Raw genomic sequence first — 17,337 nt, 5'->3', positions numbered from 1 at the left:
GCTCTGCATGTGGAGGTATGTGTGTGGTCACATGTGGAGGCTGTCAGATGGTTTTTGTACTATTAACCCCTTCAGGAGCCAACAGTTTTGAGTTTTAACCCTTAAGGGACACAGCTATTTCTCTTTTTAATGTTTGCCTTCTTATAGCCATAATGATTGCAATTTCCTCTTAACAAACCCATATGAGTCTTGTTGTTGTTGTTTTTGCACCACAGATTTTTACTTTGTAATTTTACCTCAAAATCTACAACAAGGGCCAAAAAAATAAATTATTTGTGGGGTGAAAAAAATAGAAGCAATTTTTAAAATCTGGGTTCTTCTGTTTGGACGCAGTGCACATTACGGTAATAATTCCCTTTATTCTGTAGGTCCAAACGATTACAATGATAAATGATTTATATAGGTTTTATTTTAACACTTTTAAAATATAAAAAAATTCAACAAAAATGAGTCTGTATCAGATCGTCCTACCTTGTCCCCTATAACTCTCTTATTATTCCGTATACGGGATGTATGAAAGTCATTTTTTGCGCTGTGATCAGCGGTCATTTTTATCGGAAACACTTTAGTTTTGATGAGACTTTTTGATCGCTTTTTAAGACTTTTTGGCCCATGAAGTTGTATTTTTTTACGTTTACGCCATTGACCGTGCGGTTACACATATGTTTAGATTTATTTTTGTTTAGATTTTTTTATTTAAAAATAATTGGTAAATGGGGAAGATTCAATCGTTTATTAGGGGAGGGGCTTATTCACATTAAGTTAATGTTCTTTTTACCTTATTCCCAGTTTTTTAGTCCCTGTAGTAGACTATTACATGGAATCTATAGATTACATACACTGATCAATGCTGTGATGCTGAGGCTGCCTGCAGGATTGGAGCGTCGTTCAGACAGCGTGAAGCGAGGTTAGGGACCTCCACCCGTTCTCTCAGCTGACCGGGACCCCGCTATTTCACTGTGGGTGTCCTTATCAGCTCCACTGAGCTACCGGAAATAGATTTTTGGCATTGGTGATGTCCGGCATTAGCAATGAGTCCCAGATGCTGATAGCAGGTAGGACCTAGGGGCTATGAATCGTGCTGAACTCCTGACTGTGCTTCATAGACTGGCAGCGGCCTCCCCCTCCCCTCCAAATCTTATCACTTTAATTACAGGAGTCCCTTCTCTGAAAGGGGTTTCCTGCACAAGAGCAGAAGATATGCCAGATTTGATGTGTCTCCTGCTCCGGAGCTGGGCCCATGGCTATACATTATATACCTCCTGCCCAGTCAGCCATGAAGGAGTTAAATGGTGGTGATGCATTGCCACTTACCTTTTTTGGGGCCACACACTATACAGATAGCTGCTTATTGTCCCTTCTAGTCGCTGGGATAAGAGCAACCAGTCTAGCTAGGGTTAAGTGGCGCACAGCACTGCCAATTCTATCCTTAGGGGCCAGACAGTAAGCAGCCATCTATATAGTCCCGGGGGAGGAGAGCAGTGATACTATGAAATACGGCTGCACGATATATATTGCAAACGCAATTGAGTCGCGCTTTTTACGATATAGCGATACGGCCCTACAGGAAAACTTGCGGTTATCTGCTCGGGCCGGCTCCTGTGTGCTGCTGCAGGTTGGGGGTGGCCAGAGCAGGTAAAAACAAATTTAAATACTGAAAGTCAGTGTTTCCCAACCAGCGTGCCTCCAGTTGTTGCAAAACTACAACTCTCAGCATGCCCGGACCGGCAAAGACTGTCTGGGCATGCTGGTAGTTGTCATTTCACAACAAATGGAGGCACCCTGGTTGGGAAAAACTGAGCTAAGTAAAAGGGCGCGGGGAGAAAAAAAAAAAAACTTCTGCTCACCTCCTCCCGGTCCCTGCAGATGCCGTTCCCCCTCCATGCGGTCCGGTGCCTCCTCTCTTCACCATTCAACTAGTAGGACCTTTCCCTTTTCAGACAATCACTGGCCGCAGTGGTGTCACGTGTCAAGCCAGTGATTGTTTGATGGGGAAAGGTCTTTTTCGGCAGGAAACACACTAGGTTTCCTGGATCCGGTGGGAGATTTGCAAACCGCCCGGGAAACCCAGTGTATTGCTGCAGTACAAAATGTGACAGGGATGGGGGGAGATGTGACATGGGGGGAGAATGTGACCGGGGGGGGGGGGGTGAGGAATGTGACGGGGGGGGGGGGGAATGTGACAGGGGGGAGAATGTGACATGGGGGGGAGAATGTGACATGGGGGGGAGAATGTGACGGGGGAGAATGTGACGGGGGAGAATGTGACATGGGGGGGAGAATGTGACGGGGGAGAATGTGACAGGGGGGGAGAATGTGACATGGGGGAGAATGTGACATGGGGGAGAATGTGACGGGGGGGAGAATGTGACATGGGGGGGAGAATGTGACATGGGGGGGAGAATGTGACATGGGGGGGAGAATGTGACATGGGGGAGAATGTGACATGGGGGAGAATGTGACGGGGGGGAGAATGTGACATGGGGGGGAGAATGTGACATGGGGGGGAGAATGTGACATGGGGGGGAGAATGTGACATGGGGGGGGGGAGAATGTGACATGGGGGGAGAATGTGACGGGGGAGAATGTGACAGGGGGGGAGAATGTGACATGGGGAGAATGTGACATGGGGGAGAATGTGACATGTGGGGAGAATGTGACATGGGGGGAGAATGTGACGGGGGAGAATGTGACAGGGGGGAGAATGTGACATGGGGGAGAATGTGACATGGGGGAGAATGTGACGGGGGGGGGGAGAATGTGACATGGGGGGAGAATGTGACATGGGGGGAGAATGTGACATGGGGGGGGAGAATGTGACATGGGGGGAGAATGTGACAGGGGGGGGAGAATGTGACATGGGGGAGAATGTGACATGGGGGAGAATGTGACATGTGGGGAGAATGTGACAGGGGGGAGAATGTGACAGGGGGGAGAATGTGACGGGGAGAATGTGACAGGGGGGGAGAATATGACATGGGGGGAGAATGTGACGGGGGGAGAATGTGACAGGGGGGAGAATGTGACATGGGGGGGAGAATGTGACATGGGGGGGAGAATGTGACAGGGGGGGAGAATGTGACATGGGGGGAGAATGTGACGGGGGGGAGAATGTGACATGGGGGGAGAATGTGACAGGGGGGGAGAATGTGACGGGGGGAGAATGTGACAGGGGGGGGAGAATGTGACAGGGGGGGGGAGAATGTGACAGGGGGGGAGAATGTGACAGGGGGGGGAAATGTGACAGGGGGGAGAATGTGACATGGGGGGAGAATGTGACAGGGGGGAGAATGTGACATGGGGGGAGAATGTGACAGGGGGGAGAATGTGACATGGGGGGGAGAATGTGACAGGGGGGAGAATGTGACATGGGGGGAGAATGTGACGGGGGAGAATGTGACGGGGGAGAATGTGACAGGGGGGAAAATGTGACAGGGGGGAGAATGTGACATGGGGGGAGAATGTGACAGGGGGGGAGAATGTGACATGGGGGGAGAATGTGACATGGGGGGAGAATGTGACAGGGGGGAGAATGTGACATGGGGGGAGAATGTGACAGGGGGGAGAATGTGACATGGGGGGAGAATGTGACAGGGGGGAGAATGTGACATGGGGGGGAGAATGTGACATGGGGGAGAATGTGACATGGGGGAGAATGTGACATGTGGGGAGAATGTGACAGGGGGGGAGAATGTGACGGGGGAGAATGTGACATGGGGGGGGAGAATGTGACGGGGGAGAATGTGACAGGGGGGGAGAATGTGACATGGGGGGAGAATGTGACGGGGGGAGAATGTGACGGGGGGAGAATGTGACATGGGGGGAGAATGTGACGGCGGGAGAATGTGACATGGGGGAGAATGTGACATGGGGGGAGAATGTGACATGGGGGGGAGAATGTGACATGGGGGAGAATGTGACATGGGGGAGAATGTGACATGGGGGGAGAATGTGACATGGGGGGAGAATGTGAGATGGGGGGAGAATGTGACATTGGGGAGAATGTGACATGGGGGGAGAATGTGACATGGGGGGAGAATGTGACGGCGGGAGAATGTGACGGCGGGAGAATGTGACAGGGGGGGAGAGTGTGACGGCGGGAGAATGTGACAGGGGGGAGAGTGTGACGGGGGAGAATGTGACGGGGAGGGGGGGATTGTGATATGGGGGGAGAATGTGATGGGAGAAGATGTGACCATGAGGGGAGAAGGTGAAGGGGGGAGATGTGAAATGGGCAGTGGGCATAAAATGGGTGGATAGTTGTAAAATGGAGGAGATTGGACATGAAAAGGCGGGATTTCACCATTTATTTATTATATCGCATTTCAAAATCGCAATATTTAGGCCCAAAATCGCAATTGCACATTTTCCCTATATCATGCAGCCCTACTATGAAATATCACTTAACTCCTTACACTCCATGGGACGGGCGCTTTGGGTATAATGACCTGAACTGACAGCTGGATCATCAGACTTGCGGTCAGTTGGGGACATGTGACCATAATATAGAGGATCTGCCCCGACATGTATTCACCTCATCATCCGAGAGCAAGAAGATAAATCATGTGCAGGAATATCCCCTCAAATGTCTCCATATAACATCCTGGAATTGTATAGAATTAAATGTTTATTCACAATACAGGTTCCTATAAGGTGTCAGGACGTGGCGGTCTATTTCTCCATGGAGGAGTGGGAGTATGTAGAAGGACACAAGGATCAGTACAAGGATCAGGTGATGATGGAGGATCAGCAGCTCCTCACATCACCAGGTACTAGACATGACTATATACACACGTCCTCTCATTATTTGTATGTAAAGAATGAATTCAGTCTCTGTATGTGTTCCCTACAGTCAGATCCAGTAAGAAAACAGCACCAGAGAGGTGTCCCCGTCCTCTTGATGAGCAGAATATAGAGGATATTACTACAGGGAAAGATCTGATCTATATTAATCCTACAGACATAAAGGAAGAAGAAGAGACAGATGTGAGCAGTGATGAGCAGTATAAGGAGGACATTTCTACAGAGAATGATCTCATCTATATTAATGCTACAGACATAAAGGAAGAAGAAGAGACAGATGTGAGCGGTGATCATCAGTATAAGAAGGGCATTTCTACAGAGAAAGATCTGATCTATATTAATGCTACAGACATAAAGGAAGAAGAAGAGACAGATGTGAGCAGTGATGAGCAGCATAAGGAGGATATTACTGCAGGGAAATATCTGATCGATATTTATACTACAGGCATAAAGGAAGAAGAGACAGATGTGAGCCGTGATGAGCAGTATAAGGAGGACATTCCTACAGAGAAAGATCTTATCTATATTAATGCTACAGGCATAAAGGAAGAAGAGACCGATGTGAGCGGTGATGAGCAGTATAAGGAGGACATTTCTATAGGGAAAGATCTGATCAGTATTAATGCTACAGATTTAAAGGAAGAAGAGACAGATGTGAACAGTAATAAGCAGTATAAGGAGGATATTACAGCAGGGAAAGATCTGATCGATATTTATACTACAGGCATAAAGAAAGAACAAGAGACAGACATGAGCGGTGATGAGCAGTATAAGAAGGACATTCCTACAGGGAAAGATCTGATCTATATTAATGCTACAGACATAAAGAAAGAAGAAGAAGAGACGGATGTGAGCGGTGATGAGCAGTTTAAGGAGGACATTCCTACAGGTAACTGCCCAGGTGAGTGAGTAGAATCTGTGACTCTTCTCTGTATTTAGTGGTTACTAGTCACCAGCTGCAGTAATCACAGAAAAAAATAATGCTCATATATGTTACTCACTAGGTCATTCAGATGCTATACAGGTCTTTTTTATTTGTCTTCTGTATTTGGCATACAAATCCCTCTGTTCTGCTGATCACTTATTCTGACATCCACTGTTCAGGAAGGGGTGTGTCCGAGGCAAGCACTGAGCCCGCCCTCACTAGCCATGCATTTACTTCCTCCCTGGGTCTGCTGTGCCGGGTCTCTTTATCCAATCACTGCAGGCGGCTCTATAACCCCCTCCTCTCTGCTTTCATGCTGCAGTCTGATAGGACAGGAGTGAGCACAGAGGAGTACTAGTCCTGCCAGGTCTGTGCTTCAGCTGGGACAAAGATGATGCTGCAGCCGGACAGGATTATGTTTTAGATCCATGGTCTCAAAGTGTGGCCCTCCAGATGTTGCAGAACTTCAACTCCCATCACGATCGGACAGCCAATGGTTAGATGGTATGGAGACCCCTAGTGGTCATAAGCCATGATCTCTATAGAAAGGAAATAAAAAAATGTATGAATGTTAGTGAGTGGGCGCTCCGGTCGGTAACACTTCACTGAATGGCAAACGGCCTAACTGCTCTGCCAGTGTAGTGAGATATATGGTCTGCACCCTCCCTGATACTGATCTTGTCCTTAAAGTCCTTGTTTGCGCTGTTGTTTTTATTGTCTCTGTTGTCTCCATCTTATATAGTCAGCAGGATTTCCATGTAGACGACTAGAGGAATAATTTGGGATATTTCCCAGCACTTCTGTATTGCTGGGGGCTCTGAACCGCCTCGGCTGTCGTCTGATTTGTGCCCTATGGATTGTTCATTGCTGCTGGATGGGAGTGTGATGGGGTCCAGGAGTGGGGTGTATGTGACCTGAAGACCCTATATTATGTCTACATTAACTATTTATTATCCAGAGGACGGGGAGAAGGTTCCATGATGTCACATGCTGCACTTATAATGTTCTACTAAAAAGACTATAAATATGGGCGCAGTTATTAATAAAATCTGTGTTATTCTCTGCAGATTCTTGTAGCAGGAGATCAGAGGAGAATCTTATATCTTCAGATTATAAAGCAGATGATGATATCACACAAGATACATATGAAGAACATTCCATTATCCCAGATACACCCTCAGCCCTTCACAGCCAAGATCTGTCATCTCATCCTTATATACAGGTCCTGTCTTCTCAGTCATCACAGGATGTTCAGCAAAATAAAGGTCACAGAAGGAATGTTGGACATCCCCGAGCTCATACAGGAAAGAAACCATATTTATGCTCAGAATGTGGGAAATGTTTTACTTTTAAATCAGGTCTTGTTGTACATCAGAGAACTCACAAAGGAGAGAAGCCGTTTTCATGTTCAGAATGTGGGAAATGTTTTACTCAGCAATCACATCTTGTTAGACATCAAAGAACTCACACAGGGGAAAAGCCATTTTCATGCTCAGAATGTGGAAAATGTTTTACTCAGCAATCACATCTTGTTACACATCAAAGAATTCACACAGGGGAGAAGCCATTTTCATGTGCAGAATGTGGGAAATGTTATACTATGAAGTCAAGTTTTGTTCAACATCAAAGAACTCACACAGGGGAGAAACCATTTTCATGTTCAGAATGTGGAAAATGTTTTACTGACAAATCAAAGCTTGTTAAACATAAACGAACTCACACAGGCGAGAAACCATATTCATGTTCAGAATGTGGGAAATGTTTTTCTGACATATCAAATTTTGTTGTACATAAAAAAACTCACACAGACGAGAAGCCATTTTGCTGTGCAGAGTGTGGGAAAGGTTTTATTGTGAAATCAAATCTTGTTCAACATCAAAGAACTCACAGAGGGGTGAAGCCATTTTTATATCAGAATGTGGGAAATGTTTTACTGACAAATCAAGTCTTGTTAGACATCTAAGAATTCACACATGAGAGAAGTAAATTCAGAGCAGTAAATGATGCAGATAACACATCTATATATTAACCATGTACATAGGATATCTGACATTTATACATATATCATATACTGCATCTCCAAACTTGTTACCAATTGTTAATAAAAGTTTTCTTTCTTATATGATTTATTATTCTTATATTCATCTCCGCACACTGGACTTATAATAAATGTAATATTGTCCCTGACGTTGTATATAGGGAATGTAACGCGTCAGTGTTGTCCCCGCCCCCTTCTCATTATGATTATAGAGACTTTAATTCAAGGCATCAGACAGGATCCGCGCGTCTCCCTTGAAGATCGTCTCTTCTGAACATAAGACGCTGCAGATACTTTTATTTATCACAAACCCTAGACCAGCGTTTCCCGTCTTGACGTCTATTTTCGGTCTCAGATCATAAAATCCATTTTTCTATATGAGAAGTCGTCAATATCTCAGCGTCCCCTGGGTTCAGTAAACATCGGTGTAATTCTTTTCCTTTTCTTTGTCCTTCCCGGGGTATAAAATCCCTAGAGATCTGATCACATCTGGTACAAGATCTCTTTACTTCACACTTTGCGCCATTATTACACGGATTGAAGACCCAGTTACACGCTCGTAAATTCCCATATATGTCGTGGATTGGAAGGAAAAAGGTTCTTAAATCTTATATTTACCAATAATATTTTATATTTTTACAGTCCGTCCCTATCATAGTACGGAATTGTTATTTTTCTTCTATCCGATGGTTATTTAGTAATTTTGTTATAATTCAGAAGAGACCACGTGTCCCGTATAGACGCTCACCCTGAAGACATTAGACGGCGGTTTTGTGTTTCCGGATTTACACACTTATTATAAAGCTTTTCCTTCGTCTGGATTATTAGAGCTCGTTCGCTCTTCCATTTTGTGGCCCCCGCTCTCCTCCTTTAGGTACAACAAGAGTATCGTACAGCACCAGGCTTGTAGTAAAATGTTAGAACTTTATTGGGTCATGGATAAACAGAACATACACAGCCGACACGTTTCGTACCTACACTAGGTCCTTAGTCAGGACATACAAAACAATAAAATAACTCTGCTTTTATATTAAAAGTTACAAGTCACATGATCACCCTGAATATCGCTGGTAAAATCTGAAATGGCAAAAAGGGAAGGGAACTGCTCATAGTACAAAAAAGCAGAAAAATGAAGAACATGGAAAGACACCAATGAAATACACAATATAACCTGTAATATCACCCTCAGAAAAAGTTTATATAAAATATGTAGAATTATGTAACATAAATTTAGTTATACATAGTTAAAGATTAAATTACCACAGACTCTAAAGGGAGCGGAAAACGTGTAACACTCCTTGCCTTATATTCATCACGGTTGCCGAGTGTCCAATTGTAAAATCCAAAATGACTCTCGATTCAGGAGCGTCCGTCTGGTGTCCCCTCCCCTAGGAGGTCCGTGGACTTTTTCTATACCCATAATTTCCAAAGATGTGGTAACCCCTTTATGTACATCCCTAAAATGTCTGGATATGGAGGACACATTAAATTGAGACCCTTTTGTATGAGAGATTTGCCTCCTGATCCTACTGTTTAGTGCATTAGAAGTGCAGCCTACGTATTGTAAGTGACAGGTGGTTCATGTGGATAAATATAGAACATTCATAGTACCAACATTAATGTCAATTCTTCACTAAAAGAGTAAACTCTATCTGACACTCGTTATGGCCGCACGTAATGCACTGACTGTGCACATTTCCAGCTACCCAGGAAATTTAAAGGGGTTCTCTGCCCATAGATATCTCATCCCATATCCAAAGGAAAGGGGTTAAGATGTCTGATCTCTGGGGTCCCGGCACTTTGGACCCAAGCAATCTCCTGCTACACCCGGCGTTCGTTTAGAGTGTCAGAGGCTCGTGACGTCACGGTCACGCCCCATTCGTAAGATCACAGCCACACCCCCTCAATGCAAGTCCATAGACTTGCATTCATGGGGCGTGACCGCGACATCGCGAGCGGGGCGTGACCTTGACGTTACGAGCCTCCACCCCGCATCGCCAGTCATCCGACACGGAGCAAAGTTCGCTCCATGCACCAGATGTCTAGGGTCCCCAGCACGTGGATCCCCGTGATCAGACATGTCTTGGGGCAGAGTACCCCTTTACATAGTTACATAGTTAGTATGGTCGAAAAAAGACATACGTCCACCAAGTCCAACCAGGGAAAGTGAAGGGGATAAGGGAAAGGGATGTAGTTTTATAATTCTTCATAAGCATTAATGTTATTTTGTTCCAGGAATGTATCTAACCCTGTTTTAAAGCTGTTAATTGTTCCTGCTGTGACCAGTTCCTGAGGTAGACTGTTCCATAAGTTCACAGTTCTCATGGTAAAGAAAGCGTGTTGCCCCTTTAGACTAAACCTTTTCTTCTCCAGACGGAGGGAGTGCCCCCTCGTCCTTTGGGGGGGTTTAACCTGGAACAGTTTTTCTCCATATTTTTTGTATGGGCCATTAATATACTTATATACGTTTATCATATCCCCCCTTAAACGTCTCTTCTCAAGACTAAACAATTGTAACTCCTTTAATCGCTCCTCATAGCTAAGATGTTCCATGCCCCATATTAGTTTAGTCGCGCGTCTCTGCACCCTTTCCAACTCCGCAGTGTCCCTTTTATGGACAGGCGACCAAAACTGAACAGCATATTCCAGGTGAGGCCGTACCAATGCTTTATAAAGGGGGAGTATTATGTCCCTGCCCCTCGAGTCCATGCCTCTTTTTATACATGACAATATCCTGCCGGCTTTGGAAGCAGCAGCCTGACATTGTGCTATTCTGTAGTCTGTGATCTACAAGTCACCCAGATCCTTCTCTACCAGTGACTCTGCCAGTTTAATCCCCCCTAAGACTTACGATGCATGCAGGTTATTAGTATACACAGCCCCCCTCTATATACACAGCCCCCCTAAGACATACGACGCTGCAGGTTATTAGTACCCAGATGGAAAACTTTAGCCAAGTTGGTTGCGTTTTTTTCTTACTGGGATCTACAAAAAAACTTGGTGAAACCTTAGAACCCAGAGAGGGGCCCGTTTGGCTACTGCTTGCAGCTGATTCAAAGAAAATCCCTTCAAAACGGCGTCCGGCCCTAAAATAGGTCAATATTTTCTCATAATCTTCTTTATGGCAAAAAGCTGCCGACTATAGGGAGTAATAAATCTGGGGACGGTTTATTTGTCTTCATATTAACATTTCATGGGTCACTTTTCTGTGTAGGAAATTAATGCCTTTGATTCATTATAACTTCTCTTTTTTTACCTTGAATGCAGCGATATAGATTCCCTATAAATGTTTCTGTTTCCGACCAATTTGGCCTGAGTGTCACCCACTCCCCATATGGGATATTTATATTACATGTATTGGCTGCAGGAAGAGGCTTGTGAGGTGATATTCCCTGTTATCTCTTTACTGTAGGGGGAGACCTGGATTTTATTCTCCTTGTCTCAATGAAAAACATCAAAAAAAGTTATGTCTTTACTTGATTTTTTTTTCTTTTAAATAAACTGGAGCCAGAAAGTTAAACAGATTTGTAAATTACTTCTATTTAAAAACCTTTGTTATAAAAAAAAAAAAATCTTAATCCTTCCAGTACTTATCAGCTGCTGTATCAGCACAGGAAGTTGTGTAGTTCTTTCAGTCTGACCAAAGTGCTCTCTGCTGACACCTCTGTCCATTTTAGGAACTGTTCAGAGCCAGAGCAAATCCCCAAAGCAAACCTCTCCTGCTCTGGGCAGTTCCTGACATGGACAGAGATGTCAGCAGAGAGCACTGTGGTCAGACTGTAAAGAACCACACAACTTCCTGTGGAGCATACAGCAGCTGATAAGTACTGGAAGGATTGAGATTTTAAAATAGAAGTAATTTACATATTTGATTAACTTTCTGGCACCAGTTGATTTAACCTCTTCAGGACGCAGGACGTATCCATACGCCCGTGGGCATTCCGGTCCCCGCCGCTCACCGGGCGGGGACCGGACCGGGGTGGCTGCTGATATCTATCAGCAGGCACCCTGTGCAAACCCCTGGGGGGTCCTAAGACCGCCCCTCCCCTTGTCGGCAATCAATTCAATTCAGACCTGCGATTTGCGGCTCTTCCTGGTCAATCGGGTCTCTGGTGACCCAGAAAAAAAGGGTGAATGGGGCTGTCCGAGACAGCCCCATTCACCCTTACACAGCAGGAGTGAGGTGGCGCGGGTGCCGCCTCACGATCACGTGATTGATCGTCCGGAAGGAATCTGCTGGGTGGTAATCAGGACAACAAAGATGGGGGTGATCGGTGCCGGCGGAGGTCTCCTACCTTCTTCTGGTCCAGCGGGGGTCCCCTCAGGATCCGTGGCAGCGGTCCCTGCGGCAGGAGCGGTGGCAGCAGCAGCGATGGTCTCGGCGGTGCAGGCGGCAGGAAACAGCAGGAGGTGAGGCCTGTTCACCTCCGGCTGTTGCTTAGCAACAACTCGCAGCATGCACAGCCAAAGGGCATGCTGGGAGTTGTAGTTTTGCAACAGCAGGAGTTCCATCTACAATTCCGAGCATGCCCTATGGTAGTCTGTGCATGCTGGGGGCTGTCGTTGTGCAACAACTAAAGGCACATTTTTTCTATGAAAAAGTGTGCATTCAGCTGTTGCATAACTACAACTCCCAGCATGCACAGACTACTAAAGGGTATGCTATAAGTTGTAGCAGTGTGCCTCAAGCTGTTGCAAACCTACAACTCTCAGCATGCCCTTTGACTGTCAATGCATGCTGATTGTTGCAGTTTTGCAACAGCTGGAGACACATTGGTTGTGAAACCGAGTTTGTTACCTAACTCAGTGTTTCGCAACCAGTGTGCCTCCAGCTGTTGAAAAACTACAACTCCCAGCATGCACTGAGAGACTGTACATGCTGGGAGTTCTAGTTTTGCAACAGCTGGAGGCACACTGTTTGCAAAACACTGAGTTAAGTAACAAACTCTGTGTTTCACAACCAATGTGCCTCCAGCTGTTGCATAATTACAACTCCCAGCATTTATGGTCTGTCAGTGCATGCTGGGAGTTGTAGTTTTGTAACAGCTGGAGGTTTGCCCCCCCCCCCCCCCCATGTGAATGTACAGGGTACATACACACGGGCGGGTTTACAGCGAGTTCTGCTGCAAGTTTGAGAGGCGGCAAATTTTCCGCCGCTCAAACTCCCAGCGAAAAACTCATTGTAAACCTCTGCCTGTGTGAATGTACCCTAAAAACACTACACTACACTACCACATAATAAAGGATAAAACACTACATATACACCCCCTTACACTGTCCCTCTCCAATAAAAAAAAAATAAAATGTCTTGTACGGCACTGTTTCCAAAACTGAGCCTCCAGCTGATGAAAAACAACAACTCACACTATTGTCAAGGCATGCCGGGAGTTTTGCAACAGCTGGAGGCACCCTGTTTGGGAAACACTGCCATAGGGAATTTTTGTGGCGGATTCAGATCCCCAATTTAGTCCTCAAATGCGCATGGCGCTCTCTCACTTCGGAGCCCTGTCGTATTTCAAGGAAACAGTTTAGGGCCACTTATGGGGTATTTCCGTACATGGGAGAAATTGCGTTACAAATTTTAGGGGCTTTTTCTCCTTTTACCCCTTATGAAAAGGTAAAGTTGGGGTCTACACCAGCATGTTAGTGTAAAAAAAAAAATTATTTTACACTAACATTCTGGTATTGCCCCATACATTTAATTTTCACAAGAAGTAAAAGGGAAAAAAGACCACCAAAATTTGTAATGCAATTTCTCCTGAGTACAGAAATACCCCATATATGGGCGTAAAGTGCTCTGCGGGCGCACAACAAGGCTCAGGAGTGAGAGCGTGCCAAGGTGACATTTGAGGTCAAAATTGGTGATTTGCACAGGGGTGGCTTTTACCGTGGTTCTGACATAAACACAAAACAGTAAATACCCACATGTGACCCCATTTTGGAAACTACACCCCTCACGAAATGTAACAAGGAGTAAAGTGAGCCTTAAAGGGGTACTCCTGTGAAAAACTTTTTTTTTAAATCAACTGGTGCCAGAAAGTTAAACAGATTTGTAAATCACTTCTATTAAAAAAATCTTAATCCTTACAGTACTTTTTAGGGGCTGTATACTAAAGAGAAATCCAAAAAAGAAATGCATTTTCTCTGATGTCCTGACCTCAGTGCTCTCTGACCTCTGCTGTCCATTTCAGGAACTGTCCAGAGAAGGAGAAAATCCCCATAGCAAACATATGCTTCTCTGGACAGTTGCTAAAATGGACAGCAGAGAGCACTGTGGTCAGGACATTACAGGAAATGCATTTCTTTCTTGGATTTCTCTTTAATATACAGCCCCTAAAAAGTACTGGAAGGATTAAGATTTTTTTTAATAGAAATGATTTACAAATATGTTTAACTTTCTGGCAACAGTTGATTTAAAAAAAAGTTTTCCACAGGAGTACCCCTTTAACCCCTTAAGGACCCAGCCCAAATATACCTTAAGGACCCGGCCATTTTTTGAACATCTGACCACTGTCACTTTAAACATTAATAACTCTGGGATGCTTTTACCTTTCATTCTGATTCCAAGATTGTTTTTTCGTGACATATTCTACTTTATGTTAGTGGTAAAATTTTGTCGATACTTGCATCATTTCTTGGTGAAAAATTCCAAAATTTGATGAAAAAAATGAAAATTTTGCATTTTTTTTAACTTTGAAGCTCTCTGCTTGTAAGGAAAATGGATATTCCAAATAAATTATACATTGATTCACATATATAATATGTCTACTTTATGTTTGCATCATAAAATTGACGTGTTTTTACTTTTGGAAGACATCAGAGGGCTTCAAAGTTCAGCAGCAATTTTCCAATTTTTCACAAAATTTTCAAAATCGGAATTTTTCAGGGACCAGTTCAGTTTTGAAGTGGATTTGAAGGGCCTTCATATTAGAAATACCCCACAAATGACCCCATTATAAAAACTGCACCCCTCAAAGTATTCAAAATGACATTCAGTAAGTGTGTTAACCCTTTAGGTGTTTCACAGGAATAGCAGCAAAGTGAAGGAGAAAATTCAAAATCTTCATTTTTTACACTCGCATGTTCTTGTAGACCCAGTTTTTGAATTTTTACAAGGGGTAATAGATGAAAAATCCCCCCAAAATGTGTAACCCAATTTCTCTCGAGTAAGGAAATACCTCATATGTGTATGTCAAGTGTTCGGCGGGTGCACTAGAGGGCTCAGAAGGGAAGGAGCGACAATAGGATTTTGGAGAGGGAATTTTGCTGAAATGGTTTTTGGGGGGCATGTCACATTTAGGAAGCCCCTATGGTGCCAGAACAGCAGAAAACCCCAACATGGCATACCATTTTGGAAACTAGACCCCTCAAGGCACGTAACAAGGGGTCCAGTGAGCCTTAACACCCCACAGGTGTTTGACGACTTTTCGTTAAAGTCGGATGTGTAAATGAAAAAAAAATTTTTTTCACTTAAAGTGCAGTTTTTCCCCCAAATTTACCATTTTTACAAAGGGTAATGGGAGAAAATGCCCCCCCAAATTTGTAACCCCATCTCTTCTGAGTATGGAAATACCCCATGTTAGGATGTAAAATGCTTTGCGGGCAAACTACAATGCTCAGAAGAGAAGGAGTCACATTTGGCTTTTTGAAAGCAACTTTTGCTGAAATGGTTTTTTGGGGGCATGTCGCATTTAGGAAGCCCCTGTGGTGCCAGAACAGCAAAAAATACCCACATGGCATACTATTTTGGAAACTACACCCCTCAAGGAACGTAACAAGGGGTCCGCTGAGCCTTAACACCCCACAGGTTTTTGACGACTTTTCGTTAAAGTTGGATGTGTAAATGAAAATTTTTTTTTTTTTTACTAAAATGCAGTTTTTCCCCAAAATTTTACATTTTTACAAGGGGTAATAGGAGAAAATGACCCCCAAAATGTGTAACCCCATTTCTTCTGAGTATGGAAATACCCCATGTTAGGACGTAAAATGCTCTGCTGGCGAACTACAAGCTCAGAAGAGGAGGAGCGCCATTGAGCTTTTGGAAAGAGAATTAGTTTGGAATGGTAGTCAGGGGCCATGTGCGTTTACAAAGCCCCCCGTGGTGCCAGAACAGTGGAACCCCCCACATGTGACCCCATTTTGGAAACTACACCCCTCACAGAATTTAATAAGGGGTGCAGTGAGTATTTACACCCCACAGAACTTTGGAACAGTGGGCTGTGCAAATGAAAAAGTTTATTTTTCATTTTTACGGACCACTGTTCCAAAAATCTGTCAGACATCTGTGGGGCGTAAATTCTCAATGTACCCCTTATTACATTACGTGAGGGGTGTAGTTTCCAAAATGGGGTCACATGTGTCGGGGGTCCATTGTTCTGGCACTATGGGGGCTTTGTAAACACATGTGGCCTTCAATTCCGGACAAATTTTCTCTACAAAATCCCAATGGCGCTCCTTCTCTTCTGAGCATTGTAGTTCGCCCGCAGAGCACTTTAAATTTACATATGGGGTATGTTCTTACTCAGAAGAGATGGGTTTACAAATTTGGGGGGGCTTTTTTCCTATTTCAGGATGTGAAAATGAAAAATTTAGGGTAACACCAGCATTTTAGTGAAAAAATATAATTTTTTTCATTTTCCCATCCAACTTTAATGAAAATTCGTCAAACACCTGTGGGGTGTTCAGGCTCACTATACCCCTTGTCACGTTCGGTGAGGGGTGTAGTTTCCAAAATGGGGTCACATGTGGGTATTTTTTTTTTTTTGCGTTTGTCAGAACCGCTGTAAAATCAGCCACCCCTGTGCAAATCACCAATTTAGGCCTCAAATGTACATGGTGCACTCTCACTCCTGAGCCTTGTTGTGTGCCCGCAGAGCATTTTACGCCCACATCTGGGGTATTTCTGTACTCAGGAGAAATTGCGTTACAAATTTTGGGGGTCTTTTTTTCCTTTTACCGCTTGTGGAAATAAAAAGTATGGGGCAACACCAGCATGTTAGTGTAAAAAAATAAAAAAAATTTACACTAACAGGCTGGTGTAGCCCCCAACTTTTCCTTTTCACAAGCGGTAAAAGGAAAAAAAGCCCCCCAAAATTTGTAGTGTAATTTCTCCCGAGTACGGAAATACCCCATATGTGACCCTAAACTGTTGCCTTGAAATACGACAGGGCTCCGAAGTAAGAGAGCACCATGCGCATTTGAGGACTAAATTAGGGATTGCATAGGGGTGGACATAGGGGTATTCTACGCCAGTGATTCCCAAACAGGGTGCCTCCAGCTGTTGCTAAACTCCCAGCATGCCTGGACAGTCAGTGGCTGTCCAGAAATGCTGGGAGTTGTTGTTTTGCAACAGCTGGAGGCTCCGTTTTGGAAACCCTGCCGTACAAGACGTTTTAAATTGTTTATTGGGGGGGGGGCAGTGTAAGGGCTGTATATGTAGTGTTTTACCCTTTATTAGGTGTTAGTGTAGTGTAGTATTTTTAGGGTACATTCACACTGGCGGGTTACGGTGAATTTCCCGCTAGGAGTTTGCACTGCGGCAAAGAATTTGCCGCAGCCCAAACTTGAAGCA

General features: G+C 44.5%; 2 protein-coding genes across 2 annotated transcripts in view; one reads left to right on the top strand and one right to left on the bottom strand.

Annotated features, from left to right (window-relative positions):
• LOC130298171 (uncharacterized) overlaps positions 1–8,081 on the top strand; it is a 133,634-nt gene extending 125,553 nt beyond the window's left edge. The window contains 3 exon segments of the mRNA XM_056551082.1: positions 4,909–5,704; positions 6,796–7,632; positions 7,635–8,081. Of these exon segments, the coding sequence (XP_056407057.1) occupies positions 4,909–5,704; positions 6,796–7,632; positions 7,635–7,705 (1,704 nt within the window). The 3' untranslated portion in view covers positions 7,706–8,081.
• LOC130298173 (uncharacterized) overlaps positions 1–17,337 on the bottom strand; it is a 308,559-nt gene that overhangs the window by 234,188 nt on the left and 57,034 nt on the right. The gene's annotated exons all lie outside the window — the stretch shown is intronic.

The sequence above is a fragment of the Hyla sarda genome (assembly GCF_029499605.1).
Source record: "Hyla sarda isolate aHylSar1 chromosome 1 unlocalized genomic scaffold, aHylSar1.hap1 SUPER_1_unloc_3, whole genome shotgun sequence".
Classification (NCBI taxonomy): Eukaryota; Metazoa; Chordata; class Amphibia; order Anura; family Hylidae; genus Hyla; species Hyla sarda.
The sequence above is the reverse complement of the archived record's forward strand: the minus strand, read 5'-3'. Positions and strand labels throughout refer to the sequence as shown.